Here is a 23,541-nt window from a genome sequence, read left to right on the forward strand (position 1 = left end):
TTGTCCCAAACATAGCAGTCATAGCCTGGTAAGGACCAGGGATTTTGGACTCCATGTTGGGTTTCAACCAAATAGTCTCTTTGACCCCATGGAAGGACAAGCCGATCACTATTTCAGCACTGTACCCACTTAGCATTGGGATAACATCCATTTTTGGAGACTAAATCCGAGGGACAAATTAGGAAGGGGCCATTATTTGGGAGGAAAATTGGAAAAAATTCTCCAGGGCGCAGTTCATCATTTAATCCATGCACACAGACAGAAATGAGCTCATGTTTCATAGTAATGTTGGTAATGAGAATCTATAGACCTAATTCCACAACCTGTCACTTAGTCCAAAACTTGGCTTGCTGATATCTTATTCTCATATTACAGGTAATATTACACCCTGCTACCCGTTATGTCTGTATTTGAGTGGCGTGCATGTGAGCATGGATATAGATTTTTTACTAATATGGTAATATTTATTCTGCAATGCAATGGAATCCTGTCATATCAAATATTCAATTTCTGGTCCAAGAAAATTATGGTACAATTCTGCACATTCAACTAATGTGAAGCCTTACCTCTAGTCACCAAATGCATATTTTTGACACTACATTATTTGAAAGTTTTCCTTATCTACACAATTATCTCATTTCCCTTTCAAAAATCAATGACATGTTTCATACACAAATTTTAGGCAGCTCATTTCAGATAAGCCACAGGACAGCAGCATTTTCTTTGGCTCCATGGGGCAAAATTTAATTACAAAGTGTGTTACTCTATAAAAAAAGACAGATGTGTATACAAAACACAATTTTTGCTGTCCCCATTATCATATATAAACACTAATGAATGATAAGAAGACCATGAAAGATAGCTGTTTTAGTGTGAAAAAGTCATTCTTTATGAGGGAGGTGCAACATGCATATACTTTTTTCTATGAACTATGTATAAATGTCATCTGCTTTATGACTTAAAATGGACTTCAAGTGCATATAAAGATCAAAGAGATCCCAATAATGATGTCCATTACACAATGAATGACCAACCCTAAGCCATATAAGCACTCTGGTCCCACCATTTCAATTGCATAGAAAAGGGGGCCAAGAATTAATCTAGGCTAGGATTAGGGTTTGCCATTCAATATGGCTAAGTACACAGTGGGACTGATTCTGATACTGTAAACAATTTAAGCTGAAAGTTGTGAAACCTCTGACACTTGGTGAAATCTGTACCAAAGCCACCTGTACTTTTGCCCCATTGTACCAAAGAAGTTTGACTGCCATGGAGGGACAAGTGTGAGCATGATTCTTCACATTCTGTTGTACAGGAAATTCCAACTCAAAACTTTCCAAACACTGTTCACATTCAAGAGGGCTTTGAAATGCTATTAGCGTCCTGAGTCTGTGGCCCGAACTTCAGGAGGGACAAAAGGAGGGAGAGGTACGGCGAGCACGGCAAGACTCTGGAGTGTGGTTTCTAAACACAGCTGCCTGCGTGGTCTTCTCTCCGATAACCCAAAGTTTGTTGACGTTTCTGCTTGGAGGGTATCGCGCCTCCTCTGGCTGAATACGCTGGCGGAACGTGACACCACACCAGCTGTCTTGATTACACTAATTAAAGAATCTACTGGAGCATTCAAGACTGGCTGCCAGTGTTCAAATATTGATACTCGAAAGGTGGACGGACGTAGCGTCCATTTTGGTGAGCGCACTTCACCCCCCTCCCCGTGTCTGAGGATCAAGCTGGTCACACATGCCCGGCACCCCTTCGGGCCCTTGTGTGTTTAGACTGAGCGTGTGTCGAAGGTGTGCATGGAAGTTTGCTGCACCACGTTTGCAATGATGACTCACTCTCCAAATAATGCTCTTACACCACGTGTTTCATTTATGTCCAAGAGCATTGAAATATTTCTTATAAAATTTTTGTTAATTCACAGTTTAGCCCAAAGTTACTTTCAAAATTTTATGGAGAAGACTTGTAAAAATGCAAACAATTGTCGCTTTGCTTCTTCTCCAAAGGAACATCATGTATCTGTAACACCTTTATCCATTCTCTCCAGAACACTGTAGAACGCAAAATCTCATTAGCAAGTACTGCCCTTACTGTTCAATGTTTACAAGCTAGGATTAGCTAAAGCACCCCCAATCCACACCGGGCAGCCTGTTTGACTTTGAACTTTTCGCCTAATCGGTCTGAAGACTTTGCCCCCTCTCGAGAAATGTTGTAATTATACCCAAAAGAAATTACAGCGTGCTTCGCTCTGTTCAGTTGCCTCCCAGGTTGGATTTTCTCCCCTCTTACAATCTTTCCTTTCAAGCACTTCCTCCCGAAATTGCATTCCATGTAAAGCTTGATTCCACCGCAGTCTACCAGTGCACTAATTAGGCACCTATCAATGGAGTTTTGACGGTTGTGGCCATGGCCATTTCAGAAGAAAGAAAGCAATTTCTGCCTTTAAATCTAATTATTTCTCTAACCAACACATGATAGCTCTGGGCAAACACTATATGGGCACCAAGGACTAGTTTCAGATATAGATACTTCACTGTAACACAACAGCTTCAAAAGCAAACAATAGTAACATGTATACAAGCATTTAACACACAGTACTTCCATACTGTTGTTGGACCAGACTGCTTTGTTTTAACATATAACATTAACTTACACCCTTTTTGAAGATTACATTGAAAGGTGTGTGCTAAAAAGAACCCCCTTTCCGGTGCAAATTGTTACAAAATTCCACGGAACCCCATTGGATTAATATCTATGGGGCAGTAATCGTGGATGCAAGGTTTCTTCTAAGCCTTCCTGGCTAGAGTTTGCAATGCAAATTGCTATCGACCATCAACAAGATTAGTGCGTTCTACACTCTGCAGTTTAACAAATGAACCAGTTATTAAAGAGAACCTTTCCTAGGGAATGGCAAGCTGGCGGGATGTTTTGAAATCAAGCAATCAATGGAAAACATGCTGGCCAGTCCTAATTGAAAGGCATTTGCCGTGCAGAGTCCTTCATGATTGGATAGGTCTACCGGAAAGAAGTATTTTCTAAAACCTACTGCTCAGGAATATCGTATCTATACCAGTGCTCTATGTTTGGGGAACCTAAATCATTCAAATTCCTTTTATCTATTCAAGTAATACTTGCTCCCAACACACAAAATCTGATTTGCATATCTCCTCTTTTGATAGGGATCATCTGGAAGGTAAAATGCATTTTAGCTATGGGCAAAGATAAACGATATAAAGGTAAACCGAGTAATTTTTATATCTTTGAGAGAAATCTTTACCTTCCTCATATACAATACATAATTCCGGGTTTCATGTATTGCTTCCTTCCAACCTTAGAATTCCAGAAGCTTTGTTAACAGAATTTCAGCAAAATGGCTCCCGTTTTTTCCTACTGTGCAGGCATGTTATAATTGGGCAACTTGTCAACCCCCAGGAGTATTGGCAGGCCCTGGAATCCTGACAGGAATGCCCAGTATTTTGCCTGACCCCTGGGGCTTGTTATGTCTGACAGGTGCGGAGTCCCATGCTGAGATCCCCACCACCCCTGGGTATGTAGTGGGGAAAGCTGCAAGTCAACTCCAGACACCCACATTTCATCACCTCTAACTACACAAAATTGCCGCTAGCTTGTAGCCCAGAATTTTTTTAAGCAAAATTCTAGCACAAAGCACCTCTGTATAAATACATTCTAAATGAACACTGACGTCATTGTGCACAGGGAAAGCTATTTTTCTTGACTAATGCACCAGAAAAGAAATGAAAACATGGAAAGGAACACATTTTCCATGGCTAGTACTAAAAATGTAATACTGAGAGCAGTAAGACATCTAATAAGGGAAACATTTGGGTTGCCGAGAGTTCTTAAAATCCAACAAAATCCCTCAGAATCCTGCCACCACGCAGGATCCTTTGTTCTCCTCTCCGTACTGGGGCAGTTTTGCTATGTGATAAACGTAAACCAATCCTGACTTGAAAAGGGAATATCACTTTCACAGGAAAACATGTCCAAGTAATCTCTCTATCTCCCTGGATGGTTGGAGACTCTACACATGGAAGGGCTTCCTTCACAACCGAGACAAAATAAGAGTGAGTGGCTACACCATTTTCTCCCAGTTCAAGCAGGTCACCTCGTGGTCTCGACAGATTGCAGTTTCCGACATATAAACATGTAATTGATCCGTGAGGAAACAGAACACACAGTGCAACCGCCTGCGTTATTTGGGGAACTACGTTTCGAAGAGCACTGCTTAACCCGCTCGTAAAAATCCACCTCTCTAGTAGGTACCAAGTTGTCCTTGCACATCATTTCAAAACCACATATCAACAATGACAGAAATGTAATGATTAAGGAAATCTTTCTTTCACATTCAGATGGTCAAACCAATAAAGTACTGACCCATAACCTTGATATCTGCTGAAAATGCACTAGGAGTCAATAATCATCCATTGTGTAACATCAGGTCATCAGTTATATCTGCTGCACATGCATAAAATCCATGACCCAAAGGAAACACTGTGTACTTAAATTTTGTCAGATCTGCAAATTGCAGTGAAATGCAATAAGGTAGAGAAGTCCTTAACAAACTCTTAACCTGAAAATCTCAAAAAGAGTAGAGCATATATAAAAATAATTTTACAGTTTCTTATTAACATAAATAATATATCAATGATCTGCTTTAAAACAGTATTTTTTGTGTAATGTTACTGAATGATGTTTGCTATAACAAGTCATAAATAAAAACCAAATTTCATGTCACTTTGAAGACTCTACAAGCACAATTGCAAATTCAGAATTCTCTGATTCAAATCAATATTCTGGTGACAACACCTCTCACAATGGAATATCTCGAAGCTGTTATGACCAAATCTTTCTACCCTATGATGCAGATTCTGTACCCTTCCCATGCATTGCCTATTCTCTGTGGAGTAATAAACCAGTGCATCAGGATACCTATTAGGCTTTAGGTGGCTCTTACCAGGAAAAGCGAGACTCAATCTTTTCACCCGCATTCCATATCAACTGCAAAAATCTAGCTTTAGAACAGAACATTTCTCTGCAATCCTCACCGTCATGATAAATATCTATGGTTTAAATATCAATTCCAAAGGCATGCTGATATTAAAGCAAGAAAGCTATTCTGGTACTGGTAGCTTCTCTTTTTTTATTAAAAAAATGGTTATGAGACCAGTAACATCCAAGAGGAAAATCCTCCCCCCCAGGCCACAGGAAATAACAGTCTATAATAATTGTACATTCATACACAAATGTCAGTCACAAAGGACCAGGCAGCAATACATCATTTACATTATGCCATCAAGATAGAAGTACATGCCAATGATTAAATAAAGTCAATGAAGCAAAGCTGTTTTAACCTTCCCACATAGCTTGCTTTTAAACATTTGAACATGTGTGATAACACCATTTTGCAGTCTTCTTTATTTTCTGACTTTTCAATCAGCATGGGGTGTTATGTTTCTGTCTGTTTCAGACAAAACACAGCCACTGGTTTGAGCTTCCCCTCTTTAATCCTTCCAACATACACCTAAGCTTCCAGGCCAGATGTGTGGTAGGGATGGCCCTTTCTTGCTAAAAGTCTAGTGCCTGAAAAAAATCAACTATTGATGAACTGCAATATCCCAGGCAATAAATTATAGCGGGCAAGGGGTTACGTACCTCTGCATTGCGATTTGTTGCTGCCATTGTCTTTCAGCTTCTGCTCGCTGTGGGTCCATGCTTGCGGTAACGGTCATGCTTCCATGTTTCTGGTTGCTCGAAGTAGTGATCTGCCATCTTGTGGGGTCCAAGGGCCTTGCTCCAAGTACCTGAATGCCATTTTTGGGTTTAGCCCTGAAACAACAACAAAATATACAAAATCTTTCTCACAAAAAGGTGAAGAAATATTTACAAATGTTCCTAAAATTTCCACCTTTGAAGCATTCATATGAAAAATTTCTAATCCCATTAAAATCATGTTTAACCAAGGATTCTCTATTGCTCTTAATTAATTTTTTGATTCTACCTGCTATGGTGTATTTATGGTACCACACTTGCATTATAAATAACACATCCAAGCTTTGCAATAGCATGTTTATAAGATAACCACATATCATATAGCTTTTAATAAATTATGTTCTTTAAAAAAATTTCTATTTTTACCCGTTACAGGGTTAGCTTTTAACAGAATTTTTCTTTGACACAAGTGAATAAAAGCAACAAAATTTGTACACATGAAAAGGACTGGAGATCTTGTGAGCTCAAACAGCAAGTCTTTGATCTCTGACCTTGTTTCCATATCAAACAAGGTATCGGTAACCTACACCCTTTGATGTATTTTTCTTTCTCAAAGCAGAGACAAATGTATTAATTTACACTGGCACACTGCTGGAGCTTTACAAAGGCTTGTTTGCACAAGATTGTTCACATGGATAGAAAGACTCTTTTTAGTATTCTGTACTTGCAACTTGTGGTCCCCATGTGTATCTGCTTTTCTTTTTGTCAATGGTCTTGATCAATGCTACATAAGATTATTCATGGCCTAAATCTAAATGTAAGCTTGTACAGTGGAACAGTGGCATTTCATGTGACAGTAAAAACAAACTCTCGCTTGTGAAAGCACATGTATACAATGACAGGATAAGCATTTTTCAAAGAGTAAAATCCTGTATTCACATGCAACAACACTACAACCATTACTATTGGTTGATAAATAGCATTTTTTTTCTTATTTTGTAATTTTTCAAAGAGGATTTACAATGCAGCATTATTTGCTGTATTATCCCTGTGCAATGCACATGTGACTTCAAATATCCAAATGACATTCTTGATACGGCCTCAAGTATACCCTTTTTTAATGAGGATCTTAAAGTACCTGCCAGGATGATCAGATATGAACTTACATTACTGCAATCAGTTATAAAATTGCTTTGTTCTGACTACATCATGCCTGTGGCATACACCGCGTAAAACAAGATTTATCTACATTTGCAGCTGGAAATTTTACAAAAATTCACAAAGGAAATCATGTGTTGGAAACATCAGTGTTGCCGGTTCACAACCCCAACTTCTCTGATTGCCCTCCCAGCTTCAATTATTGATCTATGCGAACGCCAGACAGCCATTTTGCCCTTGAGACGACATTGTCAGCCATCATCACTTGGTGGGGCGACACCTCAATGTCAAATAGATTTGACCCTCCTTCCTTGCCTGTATTTCAGTAGTATCCTCTTGCCCTTTTATCAGCTTTACACACACTTTAGGATGCAGAATCAGGGTATTAAATGTCAGAACCAGAGGTGATTACATTTAATACAATTGCAGGCTACTAGCAAGGACCTTTTTGAACCTTCTGAAGATAGGAAATGGGTGATAAGGAATTGCTCAGTCAGTGGCCTAAATTTCTTATTTCAATGACATGTTATAAATTGTATGGTGAGATCTGTTTATTCATCACTTATATTATAAATTTTGGCAAGGAGATTATGCAGAAAGCAAACTCCATGACATTTTAAAACCATGCCTTTGTAAATCCAACGGAAATGGGTGATAAGGAATTGCTCAGTCAGTGGCCTAAATTTCTTATTTCAATGACATGTTATAAATTGTATGGTGAGATCTGTTTATTCATCACTTATATTATAAATTTTGGCAAGGAGATTATGCAGAAAGCAAACTCCATGACATTTTAAAACCATGCCTTTGTAAATCCAACGTTAGATTACACAGTGTCTGCAATCACATCTCAATTTATCTTCCAGATATCATTATCTGTGTTTATCTTATACTCTCAAGGGAATGTTTCTGACAGTCTTATAACATAATGGATTGGGACCAGAATTTGTCCTTTAGAAATGCTGATTAATGAGCCCCTAATGCTGCAGAGTTTATAACTCCTTTCACTTTTCATAAACATTCACATATAAAGCAATATGAGGGTAATATATAAGCAACTTCTATTATTTTCAAGTTGAAAAAGGCCTATTAACCATTGTGAATCACAATATTACGTATACAGCAGTTACCAAAACACCTGTTTTTTTGGCATGATGGGTTTAATTTTTGTAAATTGCAAGTGCCCGAGTTGCATAAAAATGATGCTGCTTTTTAGAATATGGGAAACAGCCTTTTCAGAGTTAGAAACCCCCTAGATTTTTCCTGGTTTGGAAACTTTGGTTTCTCCTTTCCACAGTAAAAGCCTTCTACAGCAGTGCTGGACTTGCAGTTCGAGTCCAATACACCTATTGAACTGCATACAGCCTATTACAGGGAGGTAGAATTCAGGGGCCAAGCAATGGCAGCCTCCTTTTAATAATACAGGAGATCAATATCTACATCACAGATCAAAAGGCTGCTACAGCAGACATCCATTCTGATACTGAACAAATCTGATGACTAAGTTTGATCCCAGGATGTAACATACCAGCGTTTCAATAAATGTAGTAATGTATATACTGCTCTGTGATCGGACTTGTTACATGTAATTATTAATTTGTAACCTATCCCAATGGAAAAGTTATTTTAGTCCCCACACATGCCATAATGAAACATTGGGAAGATAGGAATTCAGGCATACTAAGTGGTATCAAATTTTCTCAGGTACTGGAGATGAAAAATTTCGTGAACAACAAAGATGGCTACACAATCACTGGCAAAGCATCATGGGTATTGAATGGAAATGCAGGCCATCTCTGTTCCCAGGGAGAGTGTAGCCTCGCATAAATTCCGCCTCATAAATTTGAACCGACTTGCTGGCAAAACCTTTCTGCCAGGAAGGGCTCCAGGACAAAGGCCGATGCTTGAGAACCCATTAGAATATCAAAACGATATTCCGTGGCCTAAAAAACACACCACTTGGAAATCGCAACCATTTATGCACAATTCTGGCTGCAGGTCATCCCTTTGAAAATGCAGAAATGTTGCTCTTTGGGGCCATCAATGCACTTTCCCGGAGGTAAAAGGATGCATTGTAAGACCTTTTAGACCTCATTTATGTATTCTAGTCAGGGCAACTAGGCTATTGGTATGCAAGTGCGTGGTGCAAAGCATGCGAAATGGGCACAGGCCATGTTGGCAAGGGCAGGTTCTGCCCGGAGATGCAGCCGACCATGCTAAATGATTACAGTTGGGCAGAATGAACGTAATAAATTATTGAAGGTGAAAACAGACCACATGGAGTCCGACATGACTTGCCTTCATACACTCGCTTTACACTAGGTTTTTCTGAGACGTCTTGGCCAATACCGTCTCAGCCAAGACCTTTAACGAGAGCTTTACACACGCTGTGACAAGCTGTCTTGGACTCCCTGCAGAGCAGGCTTGCAGACATTATTCTGTGTCTCTGCATTTAACCACACACTTTCCTCTGTAATAAGTAGGCAGTTTTTCCACAAATGCAGGGGAAATATAGATGGTTGGATTGTAGTGGACTCCAACAACTATCAGAAAAAAACAGTCCCTGTTTAAAGAGGTAAAAAAAGGTGTCGAAAATAAGAAAAAAAAAATTACAATGAAAAACAACCTCCTAGTAAACACAGATCCAAAATGCTGTAGAGATTGCACTTGGTAGGCTCAATGATACATACCCTTTGACCTACAAATACCGCTCAAAGTTGGCCCTAAGCAGGCTCTGAGACGAATTTTCTAAGACCGTTCTCTTTACACAGTAAAAAATGGGTCTTGGCACTCCTGCTGTGCGTCTTCACACCCCTGCTGAGCGTCTTGAGACCACATCTGATGTGGTCTCAAGACGCACAGCAGGAAATCTGGTCTTGAGACCCCAAATCGCTCTTTACACTGTGGCTGAGACGTCTTGGCTGAGACGGTCTTGAGACGGTCTTGGCCAAGACGTCTCAGAAAAACCTAGTGTAAAGCGTGTGAAAATAACCATTGACAAGTTTTCATGCCACATCTGGATTACTTGATGATTTTACCATGCCAGAAAAATGCTGAATATCATGTCAATTATGCATATGTTTGGCAATTAATATGCCGTGTTTTCTGCCAGTTCTATAACCTTCATATCTGGGATCTCATCACAGATTGGGAGCAAAAACTATATTTTCTTACCAGAACACACCACAAGGACTAAAATATTCTATGGATGACAGCTTTAGGCATGTGGCTCCCAGACAGCATTGTTGAACAGGGCAGATGGTTTATTGTTTGACAGAGAACCAGTTGAAAGGATATTGTCCTGCTTTTGGCCATCTGCACCCTGAAAATACTGCAGCTTCTGACCCTGGCTTGCAACATTTTTTTACTGCATTCATCCACATTTTTCCATGACTATTTCATGCCACTGTACTGGGAATTTCTTTCACTGCTTTTAAATACTACTAAATAATTGATTAATCCACCATGGTTACTGTCAGATACCTATGCACTCAGCAACAATTTCCCAGACACTGACTGTACTTCCATTCTGATTTCTTTGACAACTCGTCTGTGGTGACTTTTCGTGCATGCTTGCATGCAAGACACTTTCCAGGTACTGGATTCGGTATTCATATTTAATGGCAAATGGTCTACATTAACAATATTCTCACCTGTCAAACAAAAAAGAAAAATCCCAATGTCCTTACCTGATATCAAATGTCTGCAGGGTAGAATTTCCACTCAGAAGCACTGGGACGGAGAACTGCTGCCCGGGCGTCAGGACTTTCTTCGGAACTTTCAACACTAGATTCGAGCCGTCCCCAACTTCTTTATATTGCACTGCTGGTATGGTCAGGAATACTGCACCCACATGTCTCAGTTCAGGAATCTCTCCCCGCAATCTTTCTTGTCTAATTGAGTTCAAATTCTCTTCTGGACACTGCAAGCTTTCGTCGAGGGGCACCAAACTGTAAAAAACTTGTACTTCCTTGTCCTGCCACTTGCCCTGTTGCATGGGGCTCTTTTCCGTCGCCGAATCTTTCCACCAGTGTAGCGGGAGCTCTGTCTCCGCGATACAAAGGCGTTCAGGTCCGTCTGGTTGACATGTGGCCTTTGCTTCTTTCCCGTCCATCGTTACATGAAGAACGATACACGGTAAGGGTCCAGAGCCCTCATTTCTTGACAAGTCGCTTTCCACAATATGAAATAACACCCCCAGTCTGGATTTCTCGGGAGTTAGACTTTTATCTAAGAGGTGCGCCCGAATGTCCAGTTTATAAAACTGGCCGGGGCTTGTCCGATTTAGGCCAGGAAACAAAAACTCATGTGGCACACTCTGTTGCACTTTGAAGGGGCCGTAGCTGGCTCGGACAACTGCCGGCTCCCTGGGTCGGAGAAGTGCAAACTGGTCGATTTGCACTGTCTCACTCCCATTGGAGAAAAGGCTACTAAAGTCATCTTGTAGGAAGTAGGCAGAGTCTGCATGCTCGTAGGTTAAATGGGCAGGGAAGCTCACAGGGACAGGAAACACCTCCTCTTGTAATGCCTCCTCTGCTATACTGCGGGCTGCTCCTGCATAAACCAACACACAAAAAAGCAGTACATTACTATAAAGTATAATGCTTTTTCTTTGACTTACTCTCAGTCTTGCTTTACACACATCAAACACATAACATTAATTTCAAGGCTATATAATTTGAAGGCTGTAGGTCAAGCCTTTATTCCAAACTTCTTTGCTAAAGAAAGCATGAACGAAAGCCAATAACACATTATCAATATCAATATCAAACTTTCAAAGCCATCAACACAATACATAATGAATAAACATTGCACAGGAGAGTAATCATACTATATGTTGGGAATTCGGTGCACAAACCAGATTTTTTGTTAGAGCTATGAGACCTCAATATGTTAGATACAATGAGGCAACTATCATGTTTAATGTGTGTCAACTGTATTTGGCATAAGATTTATTTTAAACCTGAAACTTGGGACATTCAAGAGCTAGGTCAATATCAAGTGGTCATCGAGCGGCAGCCTGACTCAGGTGAGAGGATAGCTTCACCTGCGTTGGTGGTCTCGGATCACTACCAACACTGAATAGGACACCTATGTCTGCCATTGTTGGAAGCAGGCCCCCTAACGTACCACACAGCTTGTATCCGTCCTTGAGGTAACTTTTGTGACCCCCAGACACCAAACTACAAGCAAAGCACGGTTTTGATTGGCCGAACCATGCGCTGCACCCAAAATACACTTTGGCAACTTGACTCCTGTAAGGGGATAATGTAAACAATCAGCTACCCCTGCGCCAGAATAGCCGAGTTGACACTGTAACTCTAACTGGCCAGTAGTGTAAACTCAACACAAGCTCGCTCTGTTTGGAGTTACCCGAAAGGAAAAAATTTACACTTTGTGATATGTAACCGCTTTGCTTGGGATGAAGTGCATGCTAACACCACGCAGTGTCTGCGTCGCGTCCCTTCGAAAGGATCCAGTTGTTTATACTGTCCGCGATTGGCTCAGTGAGCATGTAGATGCAAACTGTCATCTGCTCTGCACATTTTGAATGGCTAGACTTTCACTGAGAGTGCCTACCGGGCCACTTGTGTATTGAAGACACTCAAGAACTATATAGTCCATTACAGATAGCAATGGTACATCAGTTACAAGTAGGACTCTTTCTCAAAACACTACCTGTGATGATAGGAGGGTGGGGGAGATGTTAGCCCTAAAGGTTTTATGGCTTCCCAATCTGCAATTAACACTTAACAACAGTATATTCTCACATTCAGTCTATATAAATATGCCAGACCACATTACAACACAGTTAGCTACAAAGCAGCATCTTCATTTTGGTAAGCTTGACTCCAGATTGGATGTTCACAAAGTATCAAGGGAGAGTGTACTTGTGCAACCATGTATAGATGTCATGTGATATTCTGAATATTGAATGTCCTAATCTTATAACAGAATATTGAAATCCATATTGCATTACAGCATGGACTATACAATTTGAAATTTGAACAGACAACGACAATGCTTTATTCTTCTTTTCACCTTTTCAATAGTCTCTGGAGAAAATAAATCCTACTATGATGTGATAAAATAATCTCGATCTTGCATTGCGAGATCACATGGGAAATCAACTCTTTATAACCTTGGCCCATCATGATGATAGCAAGTCTTCTAATGTTTCCCATTTGCGAACAAGTTACATTGTTCTCACCAAAGTAATTACAATGATGTTGGATATCTCCCTCCCAAAGCTCATAATACATTTCAAAAAAGCAGACAAATAACAAGATCTGATGTCTAACAGGTGATAAAGTTTGCAAATGGAATCAAGTGGTAGGTTTCAATTCAGACATGCCCAGCCCTTTGGGAAAGGAAGTGAGTGCTCTTTATAACATGAGAGCGAACCACTCAAAAAGCCCCCAGAAGTAGTAGTGAAAGCTGTGTCTACAGTGTAACGGTGAGGTCTGTTTTCTTCGCTCCCCTGCTTTGCCTTCAAGAGGTGTGTAAACACCAGTTGAAGGAACTTGCTTCCAACACAAAGACTTGGAACACATATGTAGTTTGCTGCGGTCCCTTTGGCAGCCATTTTTTTTGTTCACCCCGTGTTCAAAGAGTTTGCTTGAATTAATCATTAACTAACCCACCTTTTTTACAACCTTTGAAGATTAAAGTTTACAGCCTAATGGCTAGATCTAATAGACCTTGCCGCAGTAGATAAATAACCGATTTTCACACATGGAGTTGTGTAAACTTCTTGTAATCATTCCAAGTTTGGGGAGAAAACAGAGGCTACACATGTGGATGTGTGCACACAGTCTACGATTGCAAGCCACTCCAGGCTACCTGTTTGCTTTTATTCCTTCAAACGTATACTTCCAAACACAGGCGATTATATAGGACTGGGAGATAGGCAATATTTAGGGTTGAGCTCCATTGTATGTGTATGTTGTTGCCTGATGGTGGCATTTCAAAGCATGTTTGTTGACATTATGATCGACCAATGGACCGTCTACCTCCCACGCTTGGCTGCCTTTTCGCAACCTGCCAGCCAACCCTCCACCAAACCAGCCAGGAACTCCTATCTAAACATCACAAACATTTCCCCCTGCCAACTGTCTTTCCTAAGAGTAGGATCAGCGGGGGAAGCCTCTTGACAATGCTGTCGATAAGCCTTGTTTTGTCGCTCTCTTCTAACAGGGTATTTAGCCGCCGGCCACCAGGCAAAAGTCTCTGGTTACTTGTGCCAGATTACATGGCCATTTTTCGGTGCAAGTGATCCGAGGCATCTTACATGCAGCCTATTGTTCCAACCCACCAACCCTTTTCAAACAATATTAAAATCAAGCCGGGTTTGTTAGTTTATATTTCAGCGCCGACTCAGCCTGAATGAATCGTCAACGTTTACGCCCAGGATACTAAACAGCAACTTTGGTGCTGATTTCAGTATTTTGCAAATTTCCTCCATTGTTTATGCCTATAAAGGAAAAGCGGTTAGTGGGCGAATCCCCACGCCAACCAGGACGAGTTAGCCACACAGAATGGAATGTCTTTCCAGTTTAGGCATATCTTTGACCTCAAAGGACTCTGAAGGATAAACACAAGCAATCATGGCAGAAACACAATCACACTGGTCCTTTCAACATCCGCCTGATTAGATTAAGGTTCCATTAGCCTCGCGATGATGAGGCCCGAGAATGTAGACTGCAGGAAACACACGCTGCCGAATGAGTCAGAAACCAATCAGTGGACTGTTCTCTCCATAACCTAGCGGGACAGAACTTGCGGCCCATTTGCGCCTATAGGCCTAGGAAAACATTTAGCACCCATTACATCCATCAGCATGAATCATGACCAAAAAGATGTTCTCCCCATCTATGTTGTTAGACACCTCCCTTTCAGCAGATAGGAGAGGATAGTTCATGATAACAGTCCAAGGCATGGCTAGATAGTAAGGATACTTGTAGAGGTATTTTGTTAATTCAAATGCTAGGCAGTGCCTACTGTTTTGAGCGGCTTATCAGACAATGGTGAGAAGTATATAAATCACATGGAAGGCCATAACTCAGCTGCAATGTAACTATTTTCCTCTCTCCTTTGTCAAATAAAAAACAGTTAAGATGAACTGAACAGAAAAACAGTATTTTTTCTTTGTATTGCACATTTGTTTTTCCCTTTTTTCTACCTTTTTACTGCTTCAAAAATTCATATCTTTTCAGTCCCTCAACCAGAGATAAAAACTGATAAGATATTATAATAGAAGTAAAGCATAAAATGTGGCAAATTAATAAACATGACTTCCTCATACATGTGCTAAACCTATTTCTCTATGCAGCAGAGGACACCTTCATTTGCTAGTTTTCCCGGAAGGTTGCTGAAACATGTTTATGGAAATAGATTGAGATCACAGATGCACCTCCAGATTTATCCTCGCATTCTGATTGAAATCTATCATCAGGACAAAAACTGCTCTCTCGGGATATAATATTTGTACCAGTCAGGAGGGGGAAACTGCAGTCATGCTACCACCTGATAAACCTTGAACTGTGGTGGATTATCAGTGTGTGATCTTGCTTTTATTGGGTGGAGTCAGCGTAGGCAAACATTCTATTAGTACAATACATTGTTGTCTGAAAATCGACCAAGCCATGGTCTTCATGAAATAAGGTCGTTATAATGTACTGCAATTTAACAGTCAGCAACTTGAAATTCTGAGATCACCACTCAAGCTTTTTATCACCTTAAGTTTCTAACTTCTTGGCTCCTTTCTTTATATAATTATTGATTATAGCATTTGGATTTATTCCTCTGAAAAGAAAATGATGTCACAATCATACCATTGCAATGATCTACTGTATTCTACTATTTCTACATTCACAGAGAATATGATGATGTAGGAATTTTAGTAAAATTTATAACTGCCATAATGAGGAAATATCTATGCTGCAGAGGCAGGACCAGCAGCCATATTGATTTTCTGGGGGCGCAGCTAACCCTCCTTTTCAGTAGGTCATTTACTTTCACCCCGATCAATAATGCATTCCAAAAGGGGCTGTCAAGAACATGGAGTTTTGCTATTTGGTACGTCGCCAACGTTACCCATGAATCGGATGCCTTTTTCGTTCCAGACAACATTTCAAATTATCTGTTACTGTATCATGACTGGCCGCCAGAGTATTATCAATAAGAAAAAATTTCTCTGCAGACATCTATTTTGTGTCAAATGATGACAATAGCAATACAATGGATCTTATCTATTGATTTGACCAGTTGTATAATTCATTATTCAATTATGTACCTACTCAGCAAATCCTTTTCCCACTTGCGCGACCAAACATGCTCCTTAGCAGAATCTCCGTTCAAATGCAGTTTTATTTTTACAGTCGTCACCACGAGCAATTCCGAATCAAGTCTGGTATTATGTGACGATTTCTCCTACATCTCTGGCATTTGTATTGATTTTTCAGTCCTACAAACACACCGACCATCTCGAACAAACCGGTGCCAACAAATTATTGACAGAAATAGTTTTGTACCTGTGGATATACATCCACCAGATAATGATCAAATAACTGGCCAGCTGACTGTGTTCTCAAAAGTATTGATTGAACTGAACCATTCTTGCCTGCCATTGTTTTTTTTACAGTATTGGATCCTTTTTTACGGCACTGATATGAGATTTTACACGCTAACCAAATGGTAATCACACGCTCCAGGTGACAATGCAATTTTAGCTTTCTGCAAGAGGTGACAAAGGTCTAAAGTGAACTGCTACTGTTTCTAGTAGTCACATATATTAATCAATGTTGTTGGCATCTTTGTATTTTGATTATTTGTTAATGTATTTTGATTGTTTTTGTTTTGAAATCTGTGAGGAATGCATTTGAAACAATGAAATGATGGAGGACATCTGTGATAAAAGTGAATTTTGGATAATTTTTATGTATTTTGCATGGTAAATCTGGATCTAAAATCCCTATGAATGACTGTTCATGCAAAATCTGCTATATGCTATATAAAGCATTCTTCCCATATATAAGTGCATATACATGAATATTAAATCATTTGGTATATATTCAAGGATCAAGGGTATAATATTGTAACTTTTTAATTCTCCAAAAAGAAATCCAATTTTCATATCTACACATCCATAAGCTAATTTTCTCTCATAGAATATTACATTATCAACATGAATATAACATTATAGGATGGCTGGAAACTACAAGCCCCTCAACAGAAGGGCCACTTCAGCGAGATTATAGGGCCAGAATCAGCAGTTTATCATTCATGGCAGCATAATCTTAATTAGCTTTAAGTATGGATCAATATGGACCATAAGGCATTAACAGTGAGATGCGTCTGACCACCTTTCAAAATTCATTTCAAGCAGGGTGGACATTTCAAATTTGCATTTCTCTTTGACTTATAACGTTATTGATTACAATATTTTATAAATGGACATGAATACCTTTTCGGTTTCAATGTACATGTATAAGCTGTGTACTGTCCAACTCATATGGCTGTTTGTAAGCCAAATTTTGAAGCCACTTGGCAAATGTGGCACCGCTTTCAGATCTCAGACCCAGAGTCAAACTTGGATGGGAGTCAGAAAAGGCCTTGCCTCCTCTGCCCTTTTTGGCACAGTATCGCCCCTCCTGGGAGGAACAACCTGGGGGTTGTGATCAGCACCTCCCTACCAACAGAAATGTGTTTCTCATCTTCTGCAGTGCATATTTGTGTTCCAGCACATTACAGACCAGCCATTTGGACTGGCAGGGGGAATTGCCAATGACCCTGCAAAATGGAATCAGCCGTCCATGTCACCAGATCCCCCTGCTCCGCTTTCCAGGTGCCTAATTGATTGCAAATGTGGGAAGGAAGGGAAAGAGTCCTCCAGTCAGTCTCCCCACACATGCCCCAGAGTACCAAATCTGGACTCTCTTTGCAAAGTGAGTGTATTCACCTAACCTGAATTCATCAAGTGTTTGAGCATAAACTTTGATTGACTGAACTTGGACTTCCCTGGCCTTGAATGTTTAACCCCAAGAAGATAAATAGCTTGGTGCAGTTTCAGACAACATCTTGGTGCTTGTAGTACTGCAATTGTTGTACAAGGCTAGACACCCTTATCATGTGGGTGTTATTGGCTTCAATACATACTGATTAATTCAGATAAGCCCCCCTCCCACCTACCAACCACACAGCATGCAGCTAAACTTTTCAATAGATGATCCCTTTAGACCAGTAGCCAATCACAACATGATGTTGTCACTCCCTGTGCAGTGCCTGATGTATCAATTCAGCTCAGGTCTGCTCCTGCAACCAGTCTCAAAATCCTGTCATTTATATGCGCATAATCATGAAGCCAGAGCCATTGAATCTACACCTGTCCATCCACACCCCGGGGTGAGGCTGAAAGGAGCCATTTCATTTGCAGTAAAAATTTTGCGTGATGCATATTTATGTGTCATCTGTTGGTGGAGTTGTAGTCTTGAAATGTAGCCTAGTCATTATCGCTACAGGATCAAACACCACAACACATCATGTCGTATATTGTAACAGCAAACTTACTCCAATGGCCATAAAACCATACAGCATTTTACCGCTGGCGTGACAGGCTTTCCCTTTTCTGTATGCTCAGATACATATCAACTGTCATAAACAAAAAGTATGATAGACCTGATATACAAAAGACCTGATAAATCAAACTTTCCACAGTACAGTGGCAACATATTTCTTACAACTTTATCTGCCATTCACGCAAACACACTATGAGCAACAGCAGGCCTCCTAAATAGTGTTATGTAGCCTATAATATGTGTTCATTGGACATCTGTCTGTATTTGGGTAGGGCTTATCAAATATAGCCACACTGCCAAATGGTAGAATACAGCAGAAGGACCGTGAAATGAAATATACCACAGCAAAGGATATTTCCAGAATGGTCACAACTTGATTGTTGACATAGCTACCAAGGTTTTACTTGTTAGTTATATTTTTCAGTTGGTGGCAAAGCAACCAACATCAATTTTTTCCTCAAAAAACAATCTGTAAAGTGTAATAGGGGCAGTAGAATCTCTATGTTTTCCATTAGATTCTAACATCCATGTAATTTGTAAAACTGTGCAATGAACAGAATCATACAAACATCCAGAAAAAAATGGCAATTTTAATTCAATGCCATACAACAGTAGTCCCAGTTGGCTGGTATGCACAAGAATGTTGCGACGATTTCGTAATGCGGGTGCGAAACAGAGATGTACCCTGACATGCAGACAAAGGGATAGTAGAATAATCACACTCATTTGATATTCACGGCGATGCCTACATGACACTTTGTATCCTGGATACTGGTCCATTGGGGAAAGGAAATGCACACCATCAAAATGCATGAGTGCCTTCTGGAATTTTACGACCCATCTTTCGCTCCTCCCACATTTTATTGGCATTTATCTCATCTCTGCAAAAATTTCTGCAGAAACTTGCATGGACATCAAATTCATCATACACGACAAAAAACTATTAAATCGTCCAACAATAAAATGTAGATACCTGATAAAAATACTAGTGCTGACCGTTCAACTATTCCATGCCTTTTTTAACACCTTGTTCGAAACATCTCAAGTCGCATTTTAGACAAAGTTCACTTTTCAATATGTTCTGTTGTTCAGTTACATTCCTGTTTTGAAAGTCAACTCATTTTGTTGTTGTTATCCATTTAGAACTGCAATCAGGTGGCTATAAAAGCACTGAATATTCAATGATTCCTTTAATATTCATACACTTTATAAATTATCAAATTGTTTGATATGTGCGAAGGTAGTAAACTACCCTTGTTTAACAAGTCAACAAAGCGTTACAAATATATAGGCTTGTTTGGCGAAAACTTGTTTGGAGAAAGCTTTATAGTCTGCTACAACCTGATTTGAATAAGAAGCCTTTTCAATAGACATACATACAAATAGCGATGAAGGAAAACGTCGTTTGTTATGAAAATTTCTAATTTGAAGTGGATTTAAGTTTCAATGGATACACGCTAATTGGGGTTGTTGCGTCTTTTGGCACTCTTTTGTTTTGAGGAAAACGTGTTAAAACTGGCGGGTTGGTGGAAATTGAGACGGGCTCCTGTCAAATAGACAAAATCATTTACACACAAAGTAGTTTGGACAAGCCGCTAGATCCTCTACAACAATAGGTACAGATAAAACATCAAAACGCCTCGAGCCGCTTCCTCTGGTTTCCTCGAAAAACAAAAGCCCCCTCCAGTGTAGCAAAACTAGCGGCGACTTTAGAAGTATACAAGCCGATTTGGTCCATGTAACATGTGGAAATCTAAACCCTTGCAGTATTTGCTCTAAGAGGGCCAAATCGTGTCGTTTTCTCGATTAGTTACTCTGATTTCATGTACAGGAATTTGTAGATACATCCTACTGTTTTTAGACTCATAAAATTTGAATCGAGACAGAAACGATCAAATTTTGACCATGTATTCCTGTTAATAATCCAAATTAGAAAGCAGGGCAAAGAGGGATTATATAAGGAAGCTGCACAACCATGCTGTCTGTAGTTTTAAGTACTCGTATCAAGCTACCGTCGTCCAATATTTGAAGTCAAGAAGCCATGTCAAGTTTGCTTTGACCGTGCCACTCTTGCAATACAATACCACTGAACCATTTTGTAACACCTCTGCTACTTTCCGCTACATGATCACGACACAAAAAAAGGTGGATGACTCGTGTTGAAATCACAAGGATCCGTGGTCGTACCTGTGGTTATGAGACCCAGGAAGGCAGCTAGGAGGGCCGACCGGTAGACGGCCCCCATGTCTTGGCCTGGGGTTGTCGCTGTACCGCTAGATGTGTGTGGCAAGCCGTCTGGATACACAGAAGCCGGCGGATGATCGGCGGTGTCCGGCGCGAGAGAGAGAGGTGTGTGTACGTGCTCTGGGTATGTATACACACGGTCTGTGTCTGCAACACCTCGGCTCAAGCAGTGCCCCGCTACGGACTCACACCAGGGTGCCAGGGATCGGTGAACAGGCGTTCATCTCTCTCTCCCTCCATCTGTAAGCCCCCGCGCACATTGCATACATTTACTCCCCAATCACATCGATTTCCAAAACAGGCCGAACCCAGGGCCAAACATGCGAATCGACCGGCCGAGCGGCGCGCTGATTGGCGGGCGGCGGGCAACAAAGGGCCAGCCTGATATTTGATATGGGTCCTGGCACTGAAGGAAGAGGGGGTAACAGGGTCGGGCATGAAACGGCATAAATCAAGGAGCTTTTATCATAAATTAGCCACTGTCGCAGACAATACATGGTATTGCAGACAGTACCTTTTTTCAACTACGCCCTTTTTGGTTTAGCTAACTGTTTCTGAAGGCGGGCTGAAATACGTTCGCTTATTCTTCTCAGTAAGCAAAGTAGGAAAGAATCATGCCTGTCGGAGTCTGCAACGGGGATTACATTGGTATCGTCCATGCAATTGAGGTACTAGTAAGCTTGCAGCAGCGGCCTCAAGCGCTAAAAGTAGATACTGCATAAAGGCAATGATGGCTGATTTTTTGTATGAACCAAAGAACTACTGATGACAACGTGCAGGTAGTACCCGTAACACGTTATTTAATTTCCTCAAATTTAAAAAATGAGACTAAATGTTACTTCCTATCTTGTCGCACATATCTACTTTTCTTGCAGGTAAAACCGAACAATTTGAAATCAATCAATATACTTTGAAAGGCCAACTGGGAAATGGGCAACTTTAGTTAATAGCAACTGGAAATTGAATGTTTCCTGTATCTCCACACATTGAACAAGGTTAATAGAGTAATCAAATGCCAAATTTGCCTCTCATATATGATTATGAAGGTCTGCATAGGGGGGTTCCAACAGTGCATAACACTAAGTTCACAAAGTTATGCCAATTTGGGCACATCTCTTCAAATCACTGGGATCAGATAGTTCTCCCATGATCTGGATTACAGGAAACTGAAGAATTTTCTCCACACTATCTTAGTAATGCAAATCCCCATACAACATATGCAAAATAGCATTGGTTCTGATTTGTATCTCATTAGCATGCCTTCCTCCTGTGCTTTGTGGTGGGTTATGTCAGTGCTAATTACCACTCCTGGAGTCCATAATGTCAAGACAGCAACATTTATTCTGCAGTTTATATTGTATTTTAACAAAATACACAATAGAAAGAACAACGCATTTCCAGAAGTACACTTAAAGTATAGTATTCACCCAAAAACAAAATACCCAGGAAACATGATATGCTTTAATGGCAGTAGACAGCCATAACTTTGAAGCCTGCACACTTTCACACTTATCACCAATAGTGAACTGAGCGTTTTACTTCTACAACCAAGGAAGTTATATAATGTTACATTATATAATGTTCTTTGTACAACTGTGTGGCCCAAGGGTTACAAAAACTGAGATGGGCACCACCCTTTTTACAAAAAGGTGTGGGAGGGGTTTTAACCACACATTCCCTAAAAGCAAGGACATTACTACATAAGACACCACAGCTAATGTATGCCTTGTTACTACCTAGCCTTGGTTTAATATGTTGAATTCTTAGTCTTTCCCTTTCCATGGGTACAAGAAATACTTTGTGCGCTTAACAGTACAAATATGCACTTTCTACTATCACAGCAGCATTTTTAATACACACATTATTGTCCCAACACAGCCAGAATGTCATTGCAATTCCCAACCTAGAAGAGCATACTGCGGCTGCTTAGGCCACATCAATTTGATTTGTTGGTTGTCAGATTGAAAAAAATATTGCTAGATTGAAAAATCAACAAGAAACAGAATCTGAGGAGTTAGGCCCCGTTCATGATGCAAAAAATGAAACGGTTCTATCGGTTAGGCCAGCTGAAACGGATAAGTTTTGTCATCATGAACGCTCCGAAACGGATCTGAAGCGATAGGAAACGTTTTTTTCGGAACCTCCTCGCGAGGTAGTATTGAAACGGTTTCTTCCTTATCTGGAGTCGCGAATTTGCATCATGAACGCAAAAGCGGCGCGATCCGTTTTACATCCGGGCATGTGCGTTCATATTTGTTGCCGCCACGGGGGAAAAGTACAATTTTTAATCTGTCATTCGGGTGTTTCGGCCGCATTTTCAATCGTAAAATTCGTTTTTATTATCGGGCTGCCTCCTGGTCGACTGAGGAGCCAGCAGTCCTGATATCGCAAGGGGGATATGTCAGGAGATCCAGTGGAAATGTCATAACATGGCATATATTGGGACCACAATGTTTTCAGAGGCATTTCCAAGGTCATAACAGAACCCAGCTTCGAATTCAGTAAGACATTGGTTCAATTTCGATCAAAGACCAATAATCTGACACAGAAGTACAAATTTGGGCAAGATCACAACAATCTCAGGGGTCAGAGGTCGCATCGCCATGCCTTTTCAAGGAACTGAAACGGTTTGCAAGTTTGCATCATGAACACAAAATGCAAACAGTTTCCTGTCGTTTGCTGTCGGATTTCCAGGCCTAACGGATAGAACCGTTTCATTTTTTGCATCATGCACAAGGAGGTTGAAAAAAGGACTCCTTTCCTTTTTTCAACCTCCTTGGTCTGCATACATGGGTTCAGGGAGTGAACTGATGCATTTTTTTCTGCCTGATGT

At 40.4% G+C, this 23,541-nt stretch overlaps 1 protein-coding gene across 2 annotated transcripts in view; it reads right to left on the reverse strand.

The window, feature by feature from the left end:
• The window catches only part of LOC118425974 (transmembrane protein 132B-like), a 30,032-nt gene extending 9,014 nt beyond the window's left edge, over window positions 1-21,018 (reverse strand). For both annotated transcript variants that reach the window (XM_035835164.1, XM_035835163.1), the window contains exons 1-3: window positions 20,652-21,018; window positions 10,578-11,442; window positions 5,674-5,847 (exon numbers count right to left, since the gene is read on the reverse strand). In XM_035835164.1, the coding sequence (XP_035691057.1) occupies window positions 5,674-5,847; window positions 10,578-11,442; window positions 20,652-20,709 (1,097 nt within the window). In that variant the 5' untranslated portion in view covers window positions 20,710-21,018. The remainder of the gene's footprint in view (window positions 1-5,673; window positions 5,848-10,577; window positions 11,443-20,651) is intronic.
• Window positions 21,019-23,541: the final 2,523 nt, after the last annotated feature.

This window comes from Branchiostoma floridae, chromosome 11 (genome assembly GCF_000003815.2).
Source record: "Branchiostoma floridae strain S238N-H82 chromosome 11, Bfl_VNyyK, whole genome shotgun sequence".
In the NCBI taxonomy this organism is placed as follows: Eukaryota; Metazoa; Chordata; class Leptocardii; order Amphioxiformes; family Branchiostomatidae; genus Branchiostoma; species Branchiostoma floridae.